General features: G+C 47.0%; 1 protein-coding gene across 2 annotated transcripts in view; it reads left to right on the plus strand.

Moving 5' to 3' along the window:
- IFT74 (intraflagellar transport 74) overlaps positions 1 to 23017 on the plus strand; it is a 584252-nt gene that overhangs the window by 62978 nt on the left and 498257 nt on the right. For both annotated transcript variants that reach the window (XM_029606405.1, XM_029606412.1), the window contains exons 4-6: positions 12241 to 12289; positions 19203 to 19301; positions 19499 to 19559. In XM_029606405.1, coding sequence (XP_029462265.1) covers positions 12241 to 12289; positions 19203 to 19301; positions 19499 to 19559 — 209 coding nt within the window. The remainder of the gene's footprint in view (positions 1 to 12240; positions 12290 to 19202; positions 19302 to 19498; positions 19560 to 23017) is intronic.

The raw sequence follows: 23017 nt of genomic DNA on the forward strand, positions 1-23017 counted from the left end.
GCTCGCATTTTGGGCACACAAGCAAAAATACACTTGATTCTATTTTGTGTGTACATGTACACATGTACCATTTAAAATATCATATGTTTAGTCATCCTAATGTTATATGTAAACCGAAGTGATTGGTAACATTGTTACCAGAACCTCGGTATATAAAAAAATGTTAAATAAATAAATAAATATCCTTACTCGCATGTATGTGTTAGAGGCTTTATGCGCATATGTTTTTTTTTTGGGGGGGGGGGGGGGGGGGGGGGGGGGAGACAATGTTACAAGGATCTACAGACCTTTTTGCCCTTGCAGACAAATGTAAGGCCCCCCAAACCCACTGTAGTTGAACGTGTCCCTCTTACGGTGGGATATATAGAGAGTGTCAGATTGACCCTTTAATCGAGTCTCTGTCTCTCTCTCGCACTCACTCTCACTCTCTCACACTCTCACTCTCATATGTTCAGGATCCATCTGGGTCAAAATCTCCAGACTTGCGCTTCATCAGAACCAGTAGTAAAGTTACGCAGGTAACATGGCGCACATTGCCACGGTCAGCCTTGCAAAATCCAGGGGTTACATACGTATGTTTTGGTCCCACCCCATAATGCCTATTCTCACAGGACAAGCAGGATGGTAGTCCTCCCATATGGGTGACATCACAGGATGGAGCCCAATCATGGAACACTTTTGTCAAAGTTTCTAGAACTTTGACTGGCACCTACTGGGCATGCCCAGCACAGCATCAACCCTGCATCCAGCAGGGGTCCCCTTTCAGTCTCTTTTTTTCTGCACAGCAGTAGCCACGTGGGTTAAGGAGCTCTCTGGAGATAGCTGAGAGGAATTTTCCTCATGGAACTTCTTTAAAAATTTTCAAAAATCTACCCTATAGGGGTCCCCCTATCGAAATCTGTACTCCGCGGTCGAAAGGTAAGGTTTTTTCCTTCTTTGCGGTCGATTCCCGTCGAGTTTTTCCTTCGAGGCCTACCGGTCATCGACCGTACCGTGGCTAGATTTTTGTTGAAGCCATGGCATCGGGTTTTCGTCGGCGCCCCGATTGTCCTCGAACAATCACAGACCCGCATAGAGTTTGTGTTTTGTGCCTGGGATCCGAGCATGATACCCTAACTTGCACCAAATGTACCCAAATGACGCCGAAGGGCCGTAAAGCCCGTTTGGAGAAGATAGAGTTTCTTTTTCATTCAAAACTCCTGACTCCATCGACCGCTTCGACTTCGTCTGAGCCGGTGCCATCGACCTCTCGCCAGCAACGGGACACCGGTGCTGTCCGACCGGCATCGACTACGCCGAAGGTGTCAACTTCCTCCTCTTCTCCTCAAGAACCGGACTGAGGTGAACATCGTGAAAAGTGTCGACACCGGCATCGGAAGGCTCAGTCCGCCGAACCTGGCAAGTCCTTGGCATCAAAGTTGACAGAGCCACCAACAAAGAAATCCCGTCCAGAGAAGACCCCATCCTCCTCTGCGACTGTGTCACCAAGGCATTCCCCACCTTCATCGGTGCTGGGAGCCGCGACTTCACTTTTACCAGTGGACCCTCTGGCTATGCCAGTGCTGTCTCCTACTCTGGTGCCGGGGTTCCCTGCCCCAGGCATATGCGAGGAATTAGATCGGATGATCCAAGAGGCCATCGGTAAAGCACTGCAAGGCTTCCAGCCTCCATCGATGCCGATACCGGTGCCCAGGCCGGTCACTGATCAGATTCCCATGGCACTCACACCGCTATTGGGCAGATTGGATGCATTCCTCGGTGCACTTCCACCGCTGGAATCAAACACCACTATGTCCTCTTCCTTCGATGCCAATCCCTGTGTCATCAGAAGACTAAGAAACTCCGCTATCCATACCGCCGTCTGGAATTCTGCCACCGACTCATCCATCGATGTCGCCGGTTCCATCGGTGCCACCATCGATGCCGTCTGTGCCTCCGTCGATGCCGCCTCCAAAACCATCGATGTCTAGGCTTGGTCCTTCGGGATTAACACCTTTTCTTCCTTCTGAAAATCCTCAGGGAGCTGGTGATCAACCTTATGATCCTTGGACTGATGATTCTTCCCAGGATACAGATGATCTGCCTTCTGAGCCCTCTCCCCCTGAAGAGAGAAGGCATTCTCCTCCAGAGGATTTGTCCTTTATTAACTTCATTAAAGAAATGTCTGAAACAATTCCATTTCAGCTTCAGATAGAAGAAGATTCAAGGCACAAGATGCTGGAAGGACTCCAGTTTCTTGATGCTCCTACGGAAATCATGTCAATTCCCATTCATGAATTCCTAATTGACCTGCTAAAGAGGAATTGGGAGCATCCAGGTTCAGTTCCACCTGTCAACAGTAAGACAGATGCCACCTATCTTGTGCAGTCAGCTCCTGTGTTCCAAAGATCACAACTGGATCATCACTCTGTGGTTGTGGAATCAGCCCAGAAAAAGGCACGACATTCCAAACCTCATTCCTCCATACCTTCAGGAAAGGAACAGAAATCCCTAGATGCTTTTGGCAGACGAGTTTTTCATGGTTCAATGCTTAAATCTCGCATTGCTTCTTACCAGTTGTACATGACCCAGTATAACAGAAACCTTTTTAAGAAGATACAGGATTTCTCTGAATCTTTACCTGACCAATTCCAGGATGACCTTAATGCTCTAGATCAGAAAGGCCTGGATGCTGGTAAGCATGAGGTCCGCACTGCGTACGATATATTTGACACTGCCTCTAGGGTGTCCACAGCAGGGATTAGTGCAAGAAGGTGGGCCTGGTTGAAATCCTCCGACTTCAGATCAGAGGTACAGGACAGGTTAGCTGACCTACCCTGCGCTGGAGACAATTTCTTTGGAGACAAAATCCAGGAGACTGTGGCGCAGCTAAAGGACCACTATGAAACGCTGCGTCAACTTTCTTCAGTGCCTGCTGATTTCTCGTCCACCTCCAAGAGGACATTCAGGCAAGACTCTAAGCGGCCGGCCTACAAACCAAGAAGGTATTATCCTCTGGCTTCCCGAGTTCGCCCTTCTAAGCCTTATCAAAAAGGTCAGTCCAGGCAGTCCCGACCTCAGAAGACCCAACCTACTCCTCAGCCGGGCCCAGCATCAGGATTTTGACTCCTCCCTGGAGAACATATGTCAACCTCCACTTCCATCTGTACCGGTTGGCGGTCAATTGTGCCACTTCACCAACATTTGGCACACAATCACCACCGATCAGTGGGTACTTATAAGAACATAAGAACATGCCATACTGGGTCAGACCAAGGGTCCATCAAGCCCAGCATCCTGTTTCCAACAGTGGCCAATCCAGGCCATAAGAACCTGGCAAGTACCCAAAAACTAAGTCTATTCCATGTTACAGTTGCTAGTAATAGTGGTGGTTATTATCTAAGTCAACTTAATTAATAGCAGGTAATGGACTTCTCCTCCAAGAACTTATCCAATCCTTTTTTAAACACAGCTATACTAACTGCACTAACCACATTTTCTGGCAACAAATTCCAGAGTTTAATGGTGCGTTGAGTGAAAAAGAACTTTCTCCGATTAGTTTTAAATGTGCCACATGCTACTTGAGGTAGTCACTCAGGGTTACCACCTCAACTTCCTGACTGTACTGGCGGACTCCCCACCTCGGCTGAAGTGGGGATCGTCCGACCACTCTCCTTCTGGAACAGGAGGTTTCAACCCTCCTCCAGTCCCGGGCAATAGAACCAGTGCCTCTCTCCCAAAGGGGCAGGGATTCTATTCCCGGTATTTCCTCATCCCAAAAAAGTCAGGTGGCATTTGTCCAATTCTGGACCTTCGCGCCCTAAACAAGTATCTGCAAAGAGAAAAGTTCAAGATGGTAACCTTGGGTTCTCTCCTTCCTTTTCTACAAAAAGGAGATTGGCTGTGCTCTCTAGATCTCAGGACGCATACTCATACATCTCAATTATTTCTTCTCATCGCAAATTCCTGCGAATCCTGGTCAGCCCTCGTCACTTCCAGTACCGTGTACTACCATTTGGCCTAGCGTCTGCTCCACGAGTATTCACCAAGTGCCTCGTGATAGTCGCAGCCTTCCTCAGGAGTCAGGGTGTCCATGTCTACCCTTATCTCGATGATTGGTTGATAAGGGCTCCGACTCAGCAAGCCGCTTTGGCGTCCTTGCATCTCACTCTTCATACCCTGATCTCCCCAGGGTTTCTAATCAACTATCCAAAATCCAAGCTAGTTCCATCTCAAACCCTATCTTTTATAGGGTCCAAACTAAACACTATACAGGCGAAAGCCTTCCTCCCTCAAGATCAGGCTTTCACCCTGGCCTCTCTGGCGCATTATTTACAGACTCTAGTATCCTCAACTGCTCATCACTTCCTCATACTGCTGGGTCACATGGCGTTCGCGGTGCATGTCACTCCGATGGCCCTCCTAGCCATGAGAGTCATGCAGTGGACCCTAAAATCCCAGTGGGTTCAAGCTTGTCAGCCAATGCCCATCATTGTTCACGTTACCACACAGCTCCAACTGTCGCTGGCCTGGTGGATTCAACACTCCAATCTACTTCAAGGCCTTCCATTTCAGGCTACAGAACCTCAAATTACCTTGACAACAGACGCCTCCAACCTAGGGTGGGGTGCTCATGTCGACGACCTACAGACTCGGGGAACCTGGTCTCTAGAGGAAGCCAGACATCAGATAAATTTTTTAGAGCTTCGGGCGATCAGATATGCCCTCAAGGTTTTTCAGGATTGCCTTTCAAACAAGGCCATCCTGATTCAAACCGACAATCAGGTGGCGATGTGGTACATCAACAAGCAAGGGGGAACGGGCTCCTACCTCCTGTGTCAGGAAGCTGCACAGATATGTGCATGGGCCCTTTCCCACTCGATGTACCTCACAGCCACCTACTTGCCGGGCGTGGACAATGTGTTGGCGGACAAGTTGAGCCGCACATTTCTTCCGCATGAGTGGTCTCTCAACCCCACGGAAGTGGACACAATATTCCAATGTTGGGGTTACCCTCATATAGACCTCTTCGCGTCAGTCCACAACCGCAAAGTAGAAAACTTCTGCTCTCTAACTCGCAGCCACCACTCGCAACCGAGGGATGCTTTCACCCTCTCGTGGGCCAGCAGTCTCCTCTGCATACCCTCCACTTCCACTCATATCGAAGACTCTTGTTAAGTTACGGAGGGACAAGGGCGTAATGATTCTGACAGCTCCTCACTGGGCATGCCAGGTGTGGTTTCCAATCCTCCAGGATTTATCAGTACGCCGCCACATTCCTTTGGGGAAGGATCCGCTTCTGATAACTCAGCACAACGGAAGCCTGCGCCACCCCAACCTCCAGGACCTATCTCTGACTGCCTGGATGTTGAAAGGTTAATACTCCAACCTCTTAACCTTTCAGAGTTGATGTCCCGAGTCCTGGTATCTTCACGAAAGCATTCCACGAGAAGGTCTTACTGCTCCAAATGGAAGAGGTTTACAGTATGGTGCACTTCCATGTCCTTAGACTCCTTCACTTGTTCCACAGTGAAGTTTCTGGACTATCTCTGGCATCTATCGGAGGCAGGCCTGAAAACTTCCTCCATCAGTGTGCATTTCAGCGCGGTAGCCGCGTTTCATAAAAGCATAGGGGATGTTCCTATTTCCACACAACCCTTAGTAATGCGCTTTATGAGAGGCTTGCTCCACTTAAAACCTCCACTGCACCCTCGGCCCCTGCTTGGGATCTTAACGTAGTCTTGGGACGGCTCATGAAACCTCCGTTTGAGCCTCTCCACTCCTCTGATCTCCGTTATCTCACATGGAAAGTAGTTTTCCTTCTCACTATCATGTCCGTGCGCAGAGTTAGTGAATTGCAGGCATTAGTTACCTACCCGCCTTACACTAACATTCTGCATGACTGGGTAGTGCTTTGCACTCACCCTAAATTTTTACCGACGGAAGCATCGGAATTTCATATTAACCAATCTATTATCCTACCTACTTTTTTTCCCAGGCCCCATGCAAACACAGGAGAACAGGCTCTGCATTCTTTGGACTGCAAACATTCTCTAGCCTTCTATCTAGACCGCACGTCGGCCCACAGGAAATCCACTCAATTGTTTGTGTCTTTCGATTCCATCAAATTGGGAAATCCTGTGGGAAAGCAGACCTTCTCCTCCTGGTTATCGGACTGCATTTTTTTTTGCTATCAGCAAGCAGGCATTCCGCTGTAAGCGCACTCTGTCAGGGCCATGGTGACATCAGTAGCGCACCTATGTTCAGTGCTGCTTGCTGATATTTGTAAAGCTGCTACCTGGAATTCTCTCCATACATTCGCAGCTCATAATTGCTTAGATAAGGATGGCAGGCAAGATTCCATCTTTGGCCAGTCTGTTCTACACAACTTGTTTCCAGTTTAATTTCCCAACATCCTTCCACTGGACCCGTCCAGGCTTCAGGATGCCCTCCTTACCAAATTTCCACCCCTGTTGTTGTGCCTGTTGCACGTTTTTGGGAGCATTTGGTGCATTGTCGGGCATCCTCAGCTCGGTACTAACCCATATGTGAGGACTACCATCCTGCTTGTCCTGTGAGAAAGCAGAGTTGCTTACCTGTAACAGGTGTTTTCACAGGACAGCAGGATGTTAGTCCTCACGAAACCTGCCCGCCACCCCGTGGAGTTGGGTTTGTTTACATTTTCTTATTTTATTTTTCGCACGTACTTTTTACTATAAGACGAGACTGAAGGGGGATCCCTGCTGGATGCAGGGTTCATGATGTGCTGGGCATGTCCAGTAGGTGCCAGTCAAAATTCTAGAAACTTTGACAAAATTGTTCTTGGATTGGGCTCCATCCTGTGATGTTACCCATATGTGAGGACTAACATCCTGCTGACCTGTGAGAACACCTGATACAGGTAAGCAACTCTGCTTTCCCTGCCCCTTTTCAGCCTTCTTATTCTTGATGCACTTACTTCCGGTCTTCTTAAAATTTGCGTTGCTTGCAAGCGGTGAGCATATGCATGTATGGGGCTGTTTTTCTGCAAGCAACACTTTTAAAATCTACTTGTTTATGAGCCAACTGCCTCCTGTGAACTGAAGTACCTGACCTAAAATGTATTTTTTGTAGCAGTGACTCTGATATGCAGTCTCATTGAGTTCCAGACTCTAGTGACTTACAGTATTCACTTTATACAACATGTTTCATGATAAATTGGTTCTGTGAATACATCCCAAGTTTCTTCCTAAAGTGGTATCAGACTGCTATCTTAATCAGTCAGTGGGTCTTTCAACATTTTTTTCCAAGCCACACATCCACAAAGGTGAACAAATGCTGTACAGTTTGGACTGCAAGAGAGCCTTAGGCTTCTACCGGGAGAGGACTGAAGCCCATAGAAAGTCCATCCAACTTTTTGTTTCTTTTAACATCAACAAACTGGGAATTGCTGTTGCCAAGCACACTATTTAATTGGCTAACAGATTGAATCCTCTTCTGTTATGCCCAGGCAGACCTGGATCTGATGGATTATGTCAGACTCATAGTGTCAGAACCATGGCACCAGCATTGGCTCACCTAATTGGTCTCCATGGAGGAGAGCTGCAAAGCTGTGATGTTGAATTCTCTCCACACATTCATATTTCATTATTGTTTGGACTGAGACTCATGATGTAACAATAGGTTCAGCCAGTCTGTCTTGAGGAATCTGAGGTATAGAACCCAAATCCATCCCTCCTAGTCTGTTGTTTTTCTTCCAGGCTGCTCCTATAAAAGAAAATTGTATAGAAAAAAGTCTCTTTGCCACCAAAGTGTTTGTATCTGTGGACCCTTGGACTGAGGTGAGATTGACTCTACCTTCAGAGCTCCTTCCTGCAGGTTCTTACTGTCAACAGCTAGCCCAGGAGAACCAGAGACTGTGCAAAAGCTTCTCCTTTACCAGCCCATGCTTCCTTCAGTTTGAGTCTTTGAGTCTTTGGCAGGATGTTATAATTAGTGAGGTTTGGGTGGACCCTTGGACACTGTGGCAGCTGACCACGTCCATGGGGGGAGGTCCCGTGAGGGGCCACAGGTCAAGCTCAGCTCTTGGAAACACAAACACAGATTTATCTTTATTTAGAGTTTGAGAAGCCACCAGAGGTGGCAATAGTGAGTAGAAGATGTAGCCCGGCTGGACTAGTATTCCCCAGGCGCTGGAACAGCGGTTCCTCCGGTAGCAGTGCTGTAGTGGAGAGAACTGAGAGAATGAGTACAATAGAACATTCACAGAGTCCCAAATAATGGAGAAGTCCCGAGATAGGGAGAGCTGGCCCTCGAGGAGCGAGTACCAGATCCCTGGGAGCAGGGAGACTCATTGGCAAAGTACTCACACAGCGGCTCCATGTAGGAGATGGCACTGGCGCTGGAACAGAGGCAGGCCCTCGAGGAGCGAGTCCCTGATTCCAGGGAGACAGCTCTGAGGAGTGGATGATAGTAGTACTCACTGATGGTGTCTGTAGCGAATTCTTCCAAGTAGAAGAGGAGATAGATGCAGGCAGCGGGTCAGGGAACATGGGCCCTTGAGGAGCGAGTACTGGTTACCTGATAGCGACCTGAAAGAAGCAAAAGAGGTCCCCGAGGAGCGGGCACCCCGTTAGCAGAAAGAATCTAATAGAAGTTGGAGAGGCAGAGTAGCTGGGTACGGAGAGCAAATCCCATCCGTAAGAATTCCCCTTGCTAACTCAACGGCTAGCAATAAAGTGTAGGCTTAAATATCTGGGCAGCGTGACGTCATCACAGAGGGACGCCCCTGAGGAACGCGCCAATGAGGAAATAAGAATGAGGGCCGTGCGGTGCGTGCGCCTAAGGTACCTGTAGAACATGGTGGGAGGCAGCGCCCAAGCCGGTCCGGGGACGCCGGAGAGGGATGGCAGGCGGACGCTGCGGCAGCCAGGCATCCGTGAAGAGCAGGAGGAGCCGCAGAAAAGGAAAGGTAGGCGGAGTGAAGCCATCGGGAAGTGATGGTCGCAACTCAGGACCTAAGCGAGGATTTTTGTAGATGACTGGAGATGTGGTCCAAGGCCAGTGTAGGGTTGTAGGCAGACAGCGATCAGGCGTATCCAGAGTCCAGGCAGGGGTGAAACCAGGTATCCGTCCAAGGAAGGGAAAATGGGATGGATAGGGCTGAAGGAGGCTTGGCAGGCAAGGCAGGAACAGGCTGGGCAGACAAAGCTGGAACAAGCTGGAAAGCAACATGCACTACTCAAGGTAGGTGGACCTGTTTCTGAGGCAGGAGCATCAGTGGAACTGCCCTTATATAGGGTAATGCTGGTGACGCCGCAGGACTTTCCTGCCGTAATACCTTTAAATAGGCCGATGGGCAGACACCTACCTAAGAAGAGGTACAGCACGTTGAGGCTGATGGTGTCCTGCTGCATGGTGTTCAGCGGCGTGTTCGCGTTTTGCTGCATCGGGAGGCAGAGTGGATGGCCCGGCCACAAAGGTAAGGATGGCAGTTTGCAGCGGCAGCCCGCAGACCTTCGAACACAACTCAGAAAGTGAAGTGGTTGTGTACTACTTGGTTTTCCACTGTTTTTGTTCAGGGCAGTCTGTAGCTAGGGATTCCCAACTTGTGAGGATTGCCATCTTGCTTGTCCTTAGAGAAAGCAGAGTTGCTTACCTGTAACAGCAGGATGTCAGTCCTCACGAAACTCATCCGCCTCCCTGTTGAGTTGGCTTGTCTAAATACAAGCTAACAAATTAGACTGAAGGAGTATGGATGTGTGGTAGTATGGCATGCTGAACATGTCCAGTGGGGCAAGCTGAAAGTTCTTAAAATTTTGAGATAAAAGTTCCATGCCATTTGATGATGTTACCGACTTGTGAAGACTGACATCCTGTTATCCTCTGAGAGCATGTGTTGTAGGTAAGCAGCTCTACTTTCTAGTGTGTGCATGAGTCAGCTTATCAGCTCTTATATTAGTTGGCACAACAGACTTATGCATGTATCAACAAGCATGCGCTTGGAGAAACTGATTTATGCATGCCCCGAGACTGACACAGTGTTCCCTTAAATGCTTTCTTTTCCATAAAGAACATACAAAAATATATAAAGAATGTCTTACTCTTAAATAACTTCTTTCAATTTATATTTGATCTGCTGTGTCTCAGAGGCTGTATATAGTGTTTTACAAAAATACATGTTAAATTGGAAACAGTTTAATCTTTAGAATTATTTCTACTGTAAATGAACTGGAACCATACCTATCAAATTCAAGATATTTTGACTTTTTTTTAGTGAAATGCAGAAGAACTTAATGTCAAGATTTAATATAGACATTCCTTAATAAACTATGTCAATGGTGCACTGCTGCTCTGCAATTTTTTTTCTTTACAGTTACTGAGTTTACCCAGTGATACAACAATCTAGAACAGTGGTTCTCAACCTTTTCCCCATCATGACACACCTGACAGACCACGCTCAGATGTGTGACACACTGCTCATTACAATTTACGGTGGAAATAAAAAATAAAAGTCCAGTATTATTTCTATTGTTAAGAATGTCACAAGGAAAAGATACATATTCTGTCTGAACAGAAATTGCATAAACAGTAAACAGCCCACACCAAAACAGCACCAATTTCCAGCACTTAACAGTAACCACCTTACCTAAGAAAAGGCAACACTGAAAATATTACACCAGGCCTTAAGACACCAATACATCTCCTATTAGGAAAATGGACTAAGTCAGGCTGCTATAGAGCCCTACACAGAAACTACACGCCAGCAGAAAACCTCCCCTGAATCACATGTGCTGACCCTCACCTAACAAAGAATAAAGAGACAAAAACGCATAACTAGAAGCATGCAGACAAAAACTGAATTGGAAATCGCAACAAGCCAGAGTCTCTGTATACAGTGCAACAAAGGAAAAAAAAGAAACATCACCCATCCTTATAAAACAAATCAAGGAATATAAAATCAGTAGCAATAAAACCATACTAACAAAAAGAACAGATTATTTTAAACAGCGGATGAATGGAATATCCAATAATTAAAAACTCATATAAAAAATTTCTAGATACCAATAAAATATTTCAAAATAGCAGACACAAAGACCCAGTAATGAAAAATAATAAGGATACAAAAAATTTTTTGCTCTGCATACCTGGGAACGCTTGATAATCAGGTGTCCTGAGATTGTTTTGAATTAGTAGGAGGAGGGATGGTTTGCTTGCAACTTTCTTCTCTCTCTCTCTCACACTGGCTCTCAATCGCTCACATATACACGTGCTTTTTCTCTCTCACTTATTTAGGCTCTTAATTACACATTTACACACATGCTGTCTATCTTTTCAGGCTTATACACACAGGCTTTCAATCACACACAAACTCTCATTCACATACTTACAAATATGCTCTCTCTCTCTCATTTACACACAGGCTCTCAATCACATACTCACATGCTCTCTCAGCTAAACCAGTTCTCAATCACACAGAGACACACACGCTATCTTTCTCTCACTTTCACACACGCTCTCAATCACATACTCACATGCTCCCTCACCTAAACCACCTCTCAATCACACACATACTCTCTTTCACATGTATAGGCTCTCAATCATTCACATACATGCTGTCTCATAAACACACACACAGGATCTCAAACACACATGCTTGCTCATTCATGCACTCTCTCCCCTCCCCCGAATCAGTGGCAGCAGCAGCCTCCACTTCTAACCCTAAAGGAAGCAGCAACCTACTTAATTTTCAGCCCTCGCGGAGAAAGGAGTCCCATTGGCCGCAGGAGTTGACGACGTTCTTTGTTTTTCTCCGAGCCGCGCTGCTCATTCCTCAGGCTGCGCCTCTCTTCTCTTCTTCGGGCAGATGCTGCCTGCACTAGCATGGTCTCTTCTTCCCGCGCACGCACCCACTGTTCACCACTTCCTCTTCTGGGCAGGGAGAAGAGAGAATGCCGATGCCGCTGACTCCAGCTGTCCTGCCGCGTTCTGCCCGGACTATCAGCATTTTAAGCCCGGGCGGAGGACCTATTTCGCTTGGGTAGGGGGAGCAGCTGGGTCAGCGGGGGACCGAGAAGTGTGGTGACACACCTGCGTGTTCTTGGCGACACACTTGTGTGTTGCGACACACCATTTGAGAACCACTGATCTAGAAGACAGGTTCAGTCTGCAAGTTCAGGTCTTGACTTAGAGGGGCAAGAACTGGGAAAGAGATGTAGACAGCAGAGGAAGGGTTATGTTAGCTGTAGAAAAAAATATCACTTTTATTCTCTTTGTCTATAGGACCGCAGAGACAGATTATGGACAAATCGTATTATCTTGGATTACTTAGGTATGTTAATTCCTATGAATCTATAATTTCCTGAATATACCCAGATCAGTCCAGACCAGTGGGTTTTGCATCCCTACCAGCAGATGCAGTCAGAGAAACAAAACTTGAATGCACTGCTAAATAACAGAGTACTCCCTGCAGTCCCTCAGTATTTCTCTGACGCCAGCAAATGGTAGAGTTGGAAATCTGCAGTCTAGGTGTTAGTTAAAATAAGTAAATAAAAAAAAAAAAAAATTCTAAGGTGTTAAGTGTATGGCAGTAGGGGCAACGGAAGCTCCTTGAGGTGTTAGGCACCTTTGTGGGCCATCCCTCAGGTAGAGCCGGGCGACAGGGGGGTTAGATACCTGCTGACTGGGCTTCATCTGCGACGTACCGGAAGGCCCGATAGCCAGGGGTTCTGACTGCCTCGAGCCTCCGAGGCTCCCCTTTCGGTTACCACTGATCCTGCCAGGAAAGTATTTCTTTAGATTTTCTTGTTAAAAAAAATTAGAAAATAAACAGATTTTCAGCATGGCAGCCTGTATTCAGTCGTCTCTGGTGGGCCTGGACAGCGGGAGCTGTTGGCCTGTGCTGAGGGGTGGAGGATTTTGCCTTTGTGCAGGTGTTCCAACAGCCCGGGGCTCTGAGTTCATGCGGTGAGCGACGCCGACATAGGCTTGGGGGGGGGGGGGGGGGGGGGGGGGGGCTCGACTGTTCTTTCCCTCACTGTTTTTTTGTTGTAAGTGGGCCAGTCGGCGGCCACGTTTGCGTGAGTGCGCCGGCGGGAGCTGGTATTTTCGTGTGGCTGCAGTCCCGAGGTTGGATCTTGTGGACGGCCTAGCAGGTGCTCCGCTGCGTGGCGCACGGAGGCCCTGATGTTGCCAAAGCACAAAATGGCCCTGTGGCTGTGCTTGTGGCTCCTCCACGGCACGGCGGGACGCCTGGTCCCTCTGCCTGGATTGCAGATCGGGGCATGAGGGCTGTTCGATGGGGGCCAGGGAAGGAAACCAGCCTCCGTTCGGCCGGACCCATTTCTTCTCCCGCTGAGGAGGAAGGTCAGGATGTCGCAGGTAGCTATGATGATTTCCAGCCTTCTCTTTCCCCAGTGGGGTTGAGAGCCTCTAATGGTGAGGGGGATTCGATGGATGATCTCCTAGGTCCTGGGGAAGCTGATTTGGGGTATTTCTCCCGAGAATTTATTCTCTTTGTTCATGAGACCTACCTAGCCAGGAGATGATCTGGGAGAAAATGGGCTGCAGCTCTGCCCCGTTGCCCCTAAGATAAGTCCAGGAAGGTCTCGCAGGAGGCTAGTGATTTCCTTCAGCATCTGGGGTTGCATCGGGCGGAAGCCAATGACACTTCCAGGTGTGATGAGGATTCCGATCACTCACAGGAGGACCTTCTCGATCGGGACGGATCCTGATGCGATGCCAGTCCCCGATGTGGATGACTTCAAGGATGACCCTGATCCAGATGATTTCCCAGTGTCTGAAGGGGATGAGCCACAGGTGGTGCTTTTGTTCAGGCAGGAAGAGCTACGGCCTATGAGTCCTCAGGCCTTGGAGGAGTTAATCATGAAGGTCACTCAGGAGGAGTCTGATAATGAAGGGGTCAATCCAGTCCTGGATGGGCTTCGAGGGCCCACAAGTGCCTTTCCTTTGCCAAAGAAGATCCGGAAGCTGGTGAACTCCCCGGATGCGGGTCTGAAGGTGGGCAGAGCAATGTTTAAGCTTTATCCCTTGATGGAGGAAGCCCTTGACCTGCTGAAGGTTCTGAAGGTGGATGCGGCTGTTTTGGCTGTTACAAAGAGGACGACAATTCTGGTGGTGGGGCAACTACCCTGAAGGATGTTCAAGACCGCAAGCTGGAGATGCAGCTCAAACAGATGTTTGAGGTCTCCGTGTTGAGTCTTTGAGTGGCAGTATGCGCCAGCCTGATGCAGAGGGCGTGTCTGTGCTGGGTGCTGAAGGCTCCGGACCGTATGGCGGCAGGAGATGGTGGTTCCCTGCAGGTGGCCCGTTTAGAAGCTGGGATCGCCTATGTGGCAGATGTGCTGTATTACTTGGCGCATACATTGGCTCATAGCATGGTCCTGTCGGTGGCGGCTTGTAGACTTCTGTGGCTGCGTAATTGGTCAGCGGACTTATCATCCAAGGTCCATCTCTGTAATCTCATTTCAAGGGAAAGCATTTGTTTGGGGAGAACTTAGATCAGTTGATGAAGGTGTTGGGGGTGTTGAAGGGGAACAGGTTGCTGGAGGACAGGAAACCCTCTAGGAAGGTTTTTCCAGTTTAGGCCCGTTTTTGGGATTCTCGCAGGTTCCAGTCTGACAAGTCCTCTTCTAGCTCCGTGGCGAAGCAGAACATAGGACGTCAGCAGTCCTTTTGTAGAGCCCACAGGCCGGCCAGAGATGGGACAAGTCAAGGCTCTGGTGGTGGAAAGTCAGCCCAATGAGGCCAGGAGTCCCCACTCCTTCATAGAAGCTGTAGGAAGCAGATTGTCCAACTTTTACGAGGAGTGGGAAAGGATTACCTCGGACCGCTGAGTACTGGAGGTAATACGAGAGGGCTACGTTCTAGAGTTTTCGTGCCCGTTAAGGGAGGTCTTTGTGGAGTCTCACATGGTCTCCCGCAGCAGGCAAGAGGAGGTATTGGGGACTTTGCAGAGGCTGCTCGACCTAAAAGCAATTGTTCCCGTCCCGTTGTTGGAGCAGGAACAGGAAAGGTATTCCATATACTTCGTGGTGCCTAAAAAGGAGGGCTTCTTTCAGCCCATTCTCCACTTACAGAAGGTAAACCAGTCCCTTTGGGTCCTGCGCTTTCGCATGGAGACGCTATGTACTGTAGTAGCAGCGATGTGCAAAGGAGACTTCTTGGCTTCTCTAGATCTCACGGAGGCATACCTGCACATTCCCATCCAGAGGGATCATCAGAAATGTCTTCGTTTCATGGTGTTGGGTCAGCACTTTCAGTTCCGAGCCCCTCCTTTTGGTCTGGCAATGGCACCACACACGTTCACCAAAGTGGTGGTGGTGGCGGCGGCAGCCCTTCACAAGAAAGGGATTTTGGTTCATCTGTATCTGGATGATTGGCTGATTTGAGCAAAGTCCAAGGAGGCGTATGAAAGCTCTCTGCAGAGGGTGATGATCACCTTACGGTCACTTGGTTGGGTCATAAATATGCAGAAGAGTCATTTGGAGCTGACACAGTAGTTGGTGTACCGGGGAGCTCTTTTCGACACTCAGCGGGGCAGAGTCTTCCTGGCAGCAGACTGGCTGGTGAAGTTGCAATCCCAGGTGCAGTGTCTCCTTCGGTTGACAGTGCCGACATCATGAGGACTATTTTACAAGTCCATGGCTTCCACGTTGGATTTAGTTCTCTGGGCTTTTACGCACAAGAGACCTCTACAACGTGCACTGTTGTCCAGGTGGAGACCTTTATCGAAAGAGTATCATCTTCCCTTGCCTCTGACTCGAGAATCCAGTTCCAGTCTCTCGTGGTGGTTGTTTTTTCTCAGTTTAGAGAAGGGGATGGCCCTGGAACCCCCTGGTTCCAGGGCCAACCCCGTGGAACCACCACGGTTTCCACGGATGCAAGTCTCTTCGTTTGGGGGGCAGTTTGTTTGGGCCGGTCGGCGCAAGGTCTTTGGCTTCCAGGAGAAAGAGCCTGGTTCATCATTCATCTCGAGATGAGGGAGATCCATCGAGCCCTGGAGGTTTGCCTGCCCCTGGTCAGGGGGCGGATGGTTTGGGTATTCTCAGACAACGCGACCGCAGTTTGCATATATCAATTGGCAGGGTGGTACGAAGAGCCATGCCTTGGCACTGTAAACTCGGAGGTTGTTTGCTTGGGTGGAGCGCCATCTCAAAGGTCTAGCAGCGTTGCCCGTAGCGGGAGTAGATAACATGCAAGCTGATTTCCTCAGCAGACAACAGCTGGATCCAGGGAAGTAGGAGTTGTCCCTCGAGGTGTGGAATTACATCTGCGCCAGTGGGGTGTTCCCCCAGTTGGATTTGATGGCGACATGAGCCAACTCAAAGACGGAAAGATTTTTTAGTCGACGATAGGAGCCCGATTCTGTGGGTCTCTGTACTCTGGTGTGCCCTTGGCCAACAGGAATCCTTCTTTATGTGTTTCCCCCATCCCCCTCATCGGTTGGGTCCTCAGGCACATAGCAGTGCATCCTGGGAGTGTAGTTATTAAACCTCAAAGATTTTAGTATTACAAGCCCTAATTTTTACATCCATCGATTATTGTAATGCCTTATTTCTTGGTTTACCTCATTCCACCATTTGGCCCCTACAAATTTTACAAAATTCTGCAGCAAGGATTCTAACCGGTTCACGCAAACAAGATCATATTACCTCAATACTAATGGATTTACATTTGTTACCCATTGAACAACGGGTCCAATAGAAAACTTTATGTATTCTGCATAAAGCGATCCATGGAAAATAGGTTGAATGGTCGAACATTTCTATACGGCTTCCTACATCACAGCGAAATTTAAGATCAGCTAATAAAGGGCTATTATCTGTACCATCGTCCTCAGCCAGACTGACCTCCATCAGAGATAGAGCATTTTCACTCGCAGGGCCCATGATATGGAATAAACTCCCGACAGGCTAGAAACTAACCTGATAGATTTCAAGAAAATGCTCAAAACCTGGCTTTTTAAACAGGCCTTTAAGGATGGCGTAGGCTGAGCGAAATTGGCTTCTTTCATTTTTCGCACTTTACAAATAACTGATCTGTCCTACAACAAACCTGATTCTTATGTCTTTTATGTGGTTTTTTTAATATTTATTTTAGTTTGTTTATTATTATTATAAGATTGTAATAGAATTAATAGTTAAAATACTGAGTTTTATGTCTAAACCTTATTCTGTCTGTATTTATTATGATTTTATGTTGAATGTAATTGCTGTAAACCGAAGTGACGGTTTGTTCCAAACACCGGTATAAACATTTTAATAAATAAATAAAATAAAAATAGTGGTGGTGCCGGAGTGGCCTCGCTGAACCTGGATTGCAGATCTGGTGCAGCTCATGGAAGAACGTTCCCTCAGGCTAGCTCATCTTACAGGGTTGCTGCGTCAGGGGCCCATAATTATCGGATTGGGAGGATCACTTCTGTCTCGTGGCCTGGCTTTTAATAAGCGGAAGCTGCATTTTGAAGGGTTACTGTGAACAAATCATTCCCATGCTTCTGCAGGCTAGAAGACCGGCTAGGTCCATGGCATATGTTAGGGTCTGGAAGGCTTTTGATGTGTGGTGTCTTCAAAATCAGCTGGATCCCCTGGAGATGGATATCTCCCATATTTTATATTTTTTGCAGCATGGTTTGTCCAAGGGTTTAGCATACAACTCGCTTTGTGTACAGGTGGCAGCTTTAGGAACGCTAAAGGGCAAGTGTCATGGGCGAATTCGTGCCTCTCATCCGGATGATATCAGGTTCCTCAAGGGGGTAAAGCATTTGCGTCCTCCGGTGTGTAAACTTGTCTGGATTGGTGTATGAGCCTGGTTCTCTGTGTACTGTGTGGAGCCCCAGATGAGCCTTTATGGAGAGCGACCCTGAAGGATTTGACGCTGAAGGCGGTGTTTTTGGTGACTATTTGCTCTGCTAGGAGGATTTCGGAGCTTCAGGCTCTGTCTTGTAGACACCTGTTTTTGCAGATTTACAGTGACAGGGTGTCATTGCAAACAGTGCCTTCCTTTGTGCCATTAGTGGTGTCCTCCTTCCATGTCAATCAGATGGTGGAGCTACCATGATTTCCGGAGTGGTCAAGAGATTCCCCTCAGGATAGGGAGTTTCATCTTTTGGATGTGCGGTGGACCCTTTTACGCTATTTAGAAGACACGAATGCTTTTCGTTGTTCCGATCATCTCTTTGTCTTGTTTGGTGGAGTGAAGAAGGGGTACCAAGCTTCTGAGCCTACCATCTCTCGTTGGCTTAGGGAGGCGATTTGTTCGGCGTACATTTGTAAAGGGCGGCAGATCCCTGTGGGTTTGAGAGCGCACTCCACAAAGGCGCAGGCTGCGTTCTGGGATGAGTGTCCGCTTCTGTCGCTACAGAAGATTTGTAGGGCTGCGGTGTGGTCCTCGATTCATACTTTCACCAGACGTTATTGTGAGGGTGCAAGATGAGGCATCCTTTAGTGAGAGTGCTCTGCACGTGGGTTTTTTGGGTTCCCGCCCAGTTTAGGGGTGCTTGGGTACATCCCACTGGTCTGGACTGATCTGAGTATGTTGAGGAAAGGAAAATTGGTTCTTACCTGCTAATTTTCGTTCCTGTAATACCACAGATCAATCGAGAGGCCCACCCATTTGACTCCGAAAGACTGGACTTTTCCTGTCATATTAAAAAAAAAAAAAAGAAGAAAAGGAGTATTCTTGTTGGGTAGGGTATGCGGTGTTTTTCAGTTCTTGTCTTGCTTTTTGTTGCAGATGCACAAAGTTTCGGTTGTTAGGGGTTTCCAACCCTATGATTCCTTTCGCCTGTTCGAGGGGTGTTTAGTTAAATCTTGGCTTGGGTACAGGTCGGTACTGAGGGACTGCAGATGGCATTCCCAGTTATGTAGCAGTGCATCAAAGTTTTGATTTTCTGACTCCAGCTGCTGGTAGGGATGCAGAACCCACTGGGCTGGACTGATCTGTTGTATTACATGAATGAAAATTAGCAGGTAAGAACCAATTTTCCTATATATCTAAATTTCTGCAAGGAACAGACTGAAATAATTTAACTTTTTTTTTTTTTTTAGCACAGCTTTATTTCTGGAGTTTCCTAGGAGACTTGACTGTATGTAGGACAACAATTTCTTTAGGAATTGTGCCAACAATTAAGTTGAACTAGTAATTGTAATATATTCTAGCTTTAGTATTAATGATGAAGGCTTGCGGTTTCATTGGTACAACTTGTACAATTTTTTCTGTAGGAGTAAAGTAAGTGAACTTACAACAGAAATGAACAAACTAAGGAAAGAAATAGACATGTACAATCAGGAGAATTCTGTATATCTGTCTTATGAAAAGAGGTAAGTGATGTTAAAGTTAATATTTTCACATTTAAATATGTTTCAAAATATTTTTTTGCATTGTATAAAGCTGTAATTTCATTGATTTTTTTTTGTGTAGTATACTAAACTGCAACCTCTAAAACTGATGCTTTATCCAGTTTCAATTTTTGGTATACATCAATTTCTATCTAATAAAATTTGGCTTTTGTGTCTAGGGCTGAATCATTAGCTGTTGAAATCAAAGAACATCAAGGTCAGCTGGCAGACTACAACATGGTATGTTTTGCAGGTCATTTTGGAATTAGTTCTTATGATGTCTCTGTTATATATGTATTTGCAGCAGTTTAACTTTTTGTGGCAGAACCTTTGCTGTAAAACGAATAAATAATTCATGATATGTTTCTATGAGGGAAATCTGGGTTTCATACATGAGCTCAGCTTCTGTATCATAGATCAATCAGGGATGTGATTGTTGTGGCAGCAATAGCTTCTACTGGGGGTAGTGGTGAGTGAATCCCAACCATTTCAATTTAGCAACACCTAGTAGCTAGGCTGAGGAGGGAGCTGTAATCTGTGTACCCTGGCCAAAGACTATCACTGTGATGACTGGTATAGGCAAGATGTGGGAGGCAAGTGTTAAAAACAAACAAAACCTCTTGGTAGTTGAGATTAAACACTGATTGTACCATGACCTCAGTAACCAGTTCAGAATGAATTGGAAGCCCAAAGGAGCAGGAGGGAAGTGGTAAAAAAAAAAAAAAATGGATGTGGGAGCTCTGTTGTAATTAGTAAATTTATTGATTTCAGACTGCAGAGATGAGTTTATTGATGAGTGTGGTAAAGTAAATCAACCAGGAGGGCTTGACTTTCCCTCCTTGGGATGTTTCAGTCACTCATTAATTGATTGATTTGTGCTTTATGATGGGACACGGAAGGAATTAGTGATGGTATTTTTTTTGCAGTTTAATATCTTTTTGGTGCTTTTTTTTTAAATAACATTAACCTATTATAACACAGTAGTAGAATATTTGTCTTGAAAAGGGCTATTTATTGTTATTAATTACTAGTGGAGAAACTAGCCAAAAATGAAAGGGTAAAATGGTCTTAACACATGCACACTCAATCTTATAATCCTCCTCCCTTGCCTATCTGCACAGTCAACTCTATCATCCACTAAGATCCATCATTTCAGCTTCCCCACACTCTATGTTTTCTCTCACTTTCTACATGTCTTTCTCCAAGGACAAGCAGGATGGTAGTCCTCACACATGGGTGACATCTTTAGATGGAGCCCAATGTGGAAAACGTTTGACAAACTTTCTAAAAACTTTGAATAGGCACACTGAGTATGCCCAGCATGCCCTATACCACTTGTCCACCAGGGGGGAGAGGGGGGTGTGTGTGTCCCTCTGCAGTCTCCTTTTTTCTGTGGAGCTATCAGTATCGCGTTTGGATTGAGCTCTAAAACTTTTGTCTTTTTGCCTCATGGAAAACTTTTTTATCCCAGGACAAGCAGGATGCTAGTCCTCACATATGGGGTGACGTCAGTAACGGAGCCCTAGTGCTGGAAAAACTTCTGTCAAAGTTTCCAGAAACTTTTGACCGGCCCTGTGAGGCCACTGAGCATGCCCAGCATGCCATGATATTCTCTGCCACAGGGGTCTCACTCCAGTCTTCGTTTTTCCGCGCCGCTGTTAGCAGCATGGTCACCGGAGCCCTCTGAGATTTCTCTCAGTTTTTGACTAGAAAAAGTCATTTTTTCCTAATCTCTCCCTCACGGGATCTCACTCATTCTCATTCTTCACCGGCTGGTGAAGTAACATAGCGTTAATTTTGTTAAAACGCTTTTCAATTTTTTCAGTCATCGACGGCCGTTGGTGACACCATGGCGTCGGGATTCAAAAAATGCCCGACTTGTAATCGCACAATGTCGATTACAGATCCGCATTTAGAGTGCGTACGATGCTTGGGTGATCAACACTATATCTCCTCTTGCCAGCAATGCCAAGAGATGACACCCAAGGGAAGAAAATTACGTCAAGAGAAAATACAGCAACTTTTCAGCCTACACTTGATTCCCTGTCCATCGATTTCATCGAAGTCTTCACCGGTAGGAGCTCCTAAAAAAGTTCTATTAAAAAAGCGCCGACCGGATGGTTCGGGAGACAAATCCTCGCCTACACCATCGACGGCATCGATACGCTCGGCTACGGAGGTAAGGCCTAGACCCCGTCATCGGCATGCCTCGGCATCACCGTCCACATCTTCCTGCGAGGAACCGAGCGAAAAGCGGCCTAAGTGCACGGACACCTCAATGCCTGATAGGCCTACCGCAGAATTACTTCCACCGCAGGTAGTCGTCGTCGCCTCCACCGGTGCCAATCGCTTCCCCGATACCACAAGACTTAACATCGTTTATAAAGGAAGCGATATTACAAGCCATAAAAGAACACTTACCGGTGACTACACCGATGCCGGTGACATCGCCAATGCCAGTGACGTCGTCTTTACCTACGACGTCACCGATGCCGGCACAACCAGTGCTGATGTCCGAGATACTACAGAGGACGATACCGATTCCGGGCACTGTCCTGATGCCGGGAATCTTGCTGAAGCCAAGACCCTTCCCGATGCCGCAGGAAACATCGATGCAGCACACACCAACCATTTCCTCGATTTCAATGTCTATGCCTCCTCTTTCTTCGCAGATAACATCGATGCTGTCTGCAGCCTCGGTTCCAGTGTCGATGCCGATTGCTACCACTGCTGCATCATATATAGGTATTGGAATATCGATGATACCATTGATTCCAAAACCAAGATCCTCGATACCATCGATGCCATGTACAACACCGACGATGCCACTTCCTTCTGGAGATACAGTATCATCTGAAGCAGCACTATACTCAGTAATACAAAAGAAATACCAAGGTTTACTGGATTCCTTGCCTTCAAATCCATTGGAAGAGGACTCTTCTCCACAGGAACCCATACCAGGACCCTCTGGTTTGGCTCCTCCACCTTCAACGGGCAAGAAACTACCAGACGCTCCAGACTACGATACATGGAGCGATACTCTATCAGACACTTCTGAAACCTTCATGTCTGACCCTTCTCCATCACACCCTAGGAAACAATCCCCGCCAGAGGATCTCACTTTTTCTGCTTTTGTTCAAGACATGGCTGACTCTATTCCTTTTAAGTTAGAGTCAGAACAGGATCTCCGTCATCAAGCACTTGAGGTGTTATAATTTGTCGACCTTCCCAAACAAATTATGGCAATACCTATACACAATGTTCTTCTACAGCTTCAACACCGAATGTGGGAACATCCTTGTTCTGTTCCTTCAATCAACAAAAGGATGGACTCAGCATATTTAGTGCAGGCCACATCAGGCTATCAGAAATCACAGCTGCCACATAATTCAGTAGTTGTGGAATCTGCACAGAAAAAAGCTAAGAGGACAAGAGTGCACTCTTCCATTCCTCCTGGGAAAGACAACAGATTTCTAGATTCTCTAGGTCGCAAGGTATTCCAGGGGGCAATGCTAAACTCCAGGATAGCAGCTTATCAATTATATATCACCCAATACCAAAGAAACCTCTAGAAGCAGATGGAGGACTTTATCCCATCTCTTCCCCAAGAATACAGAGAATCTGCACAAAACCTCATAAACAAGGCTTTTGATGCTGGTAAACATGAGGTACGAGCTGCATATGATTCTTTCGAAACA

The sequence above is a fragment of the Rhinatrema bivittatum genome, chromosome 1 (assembly GCF_901001135.1).
Source record: "Rhinatrema bivittatum chromosome 1, aRhiBiv1.1, whole genome shotgun sequence".
Classification (NCBI taxonomy): Eukaryota; Metazoa; Chordata; class Amphibia; order Gymnophiona; family Rhinatrematidae; genus Rhinatrema; species Rhinatrema bivittatum.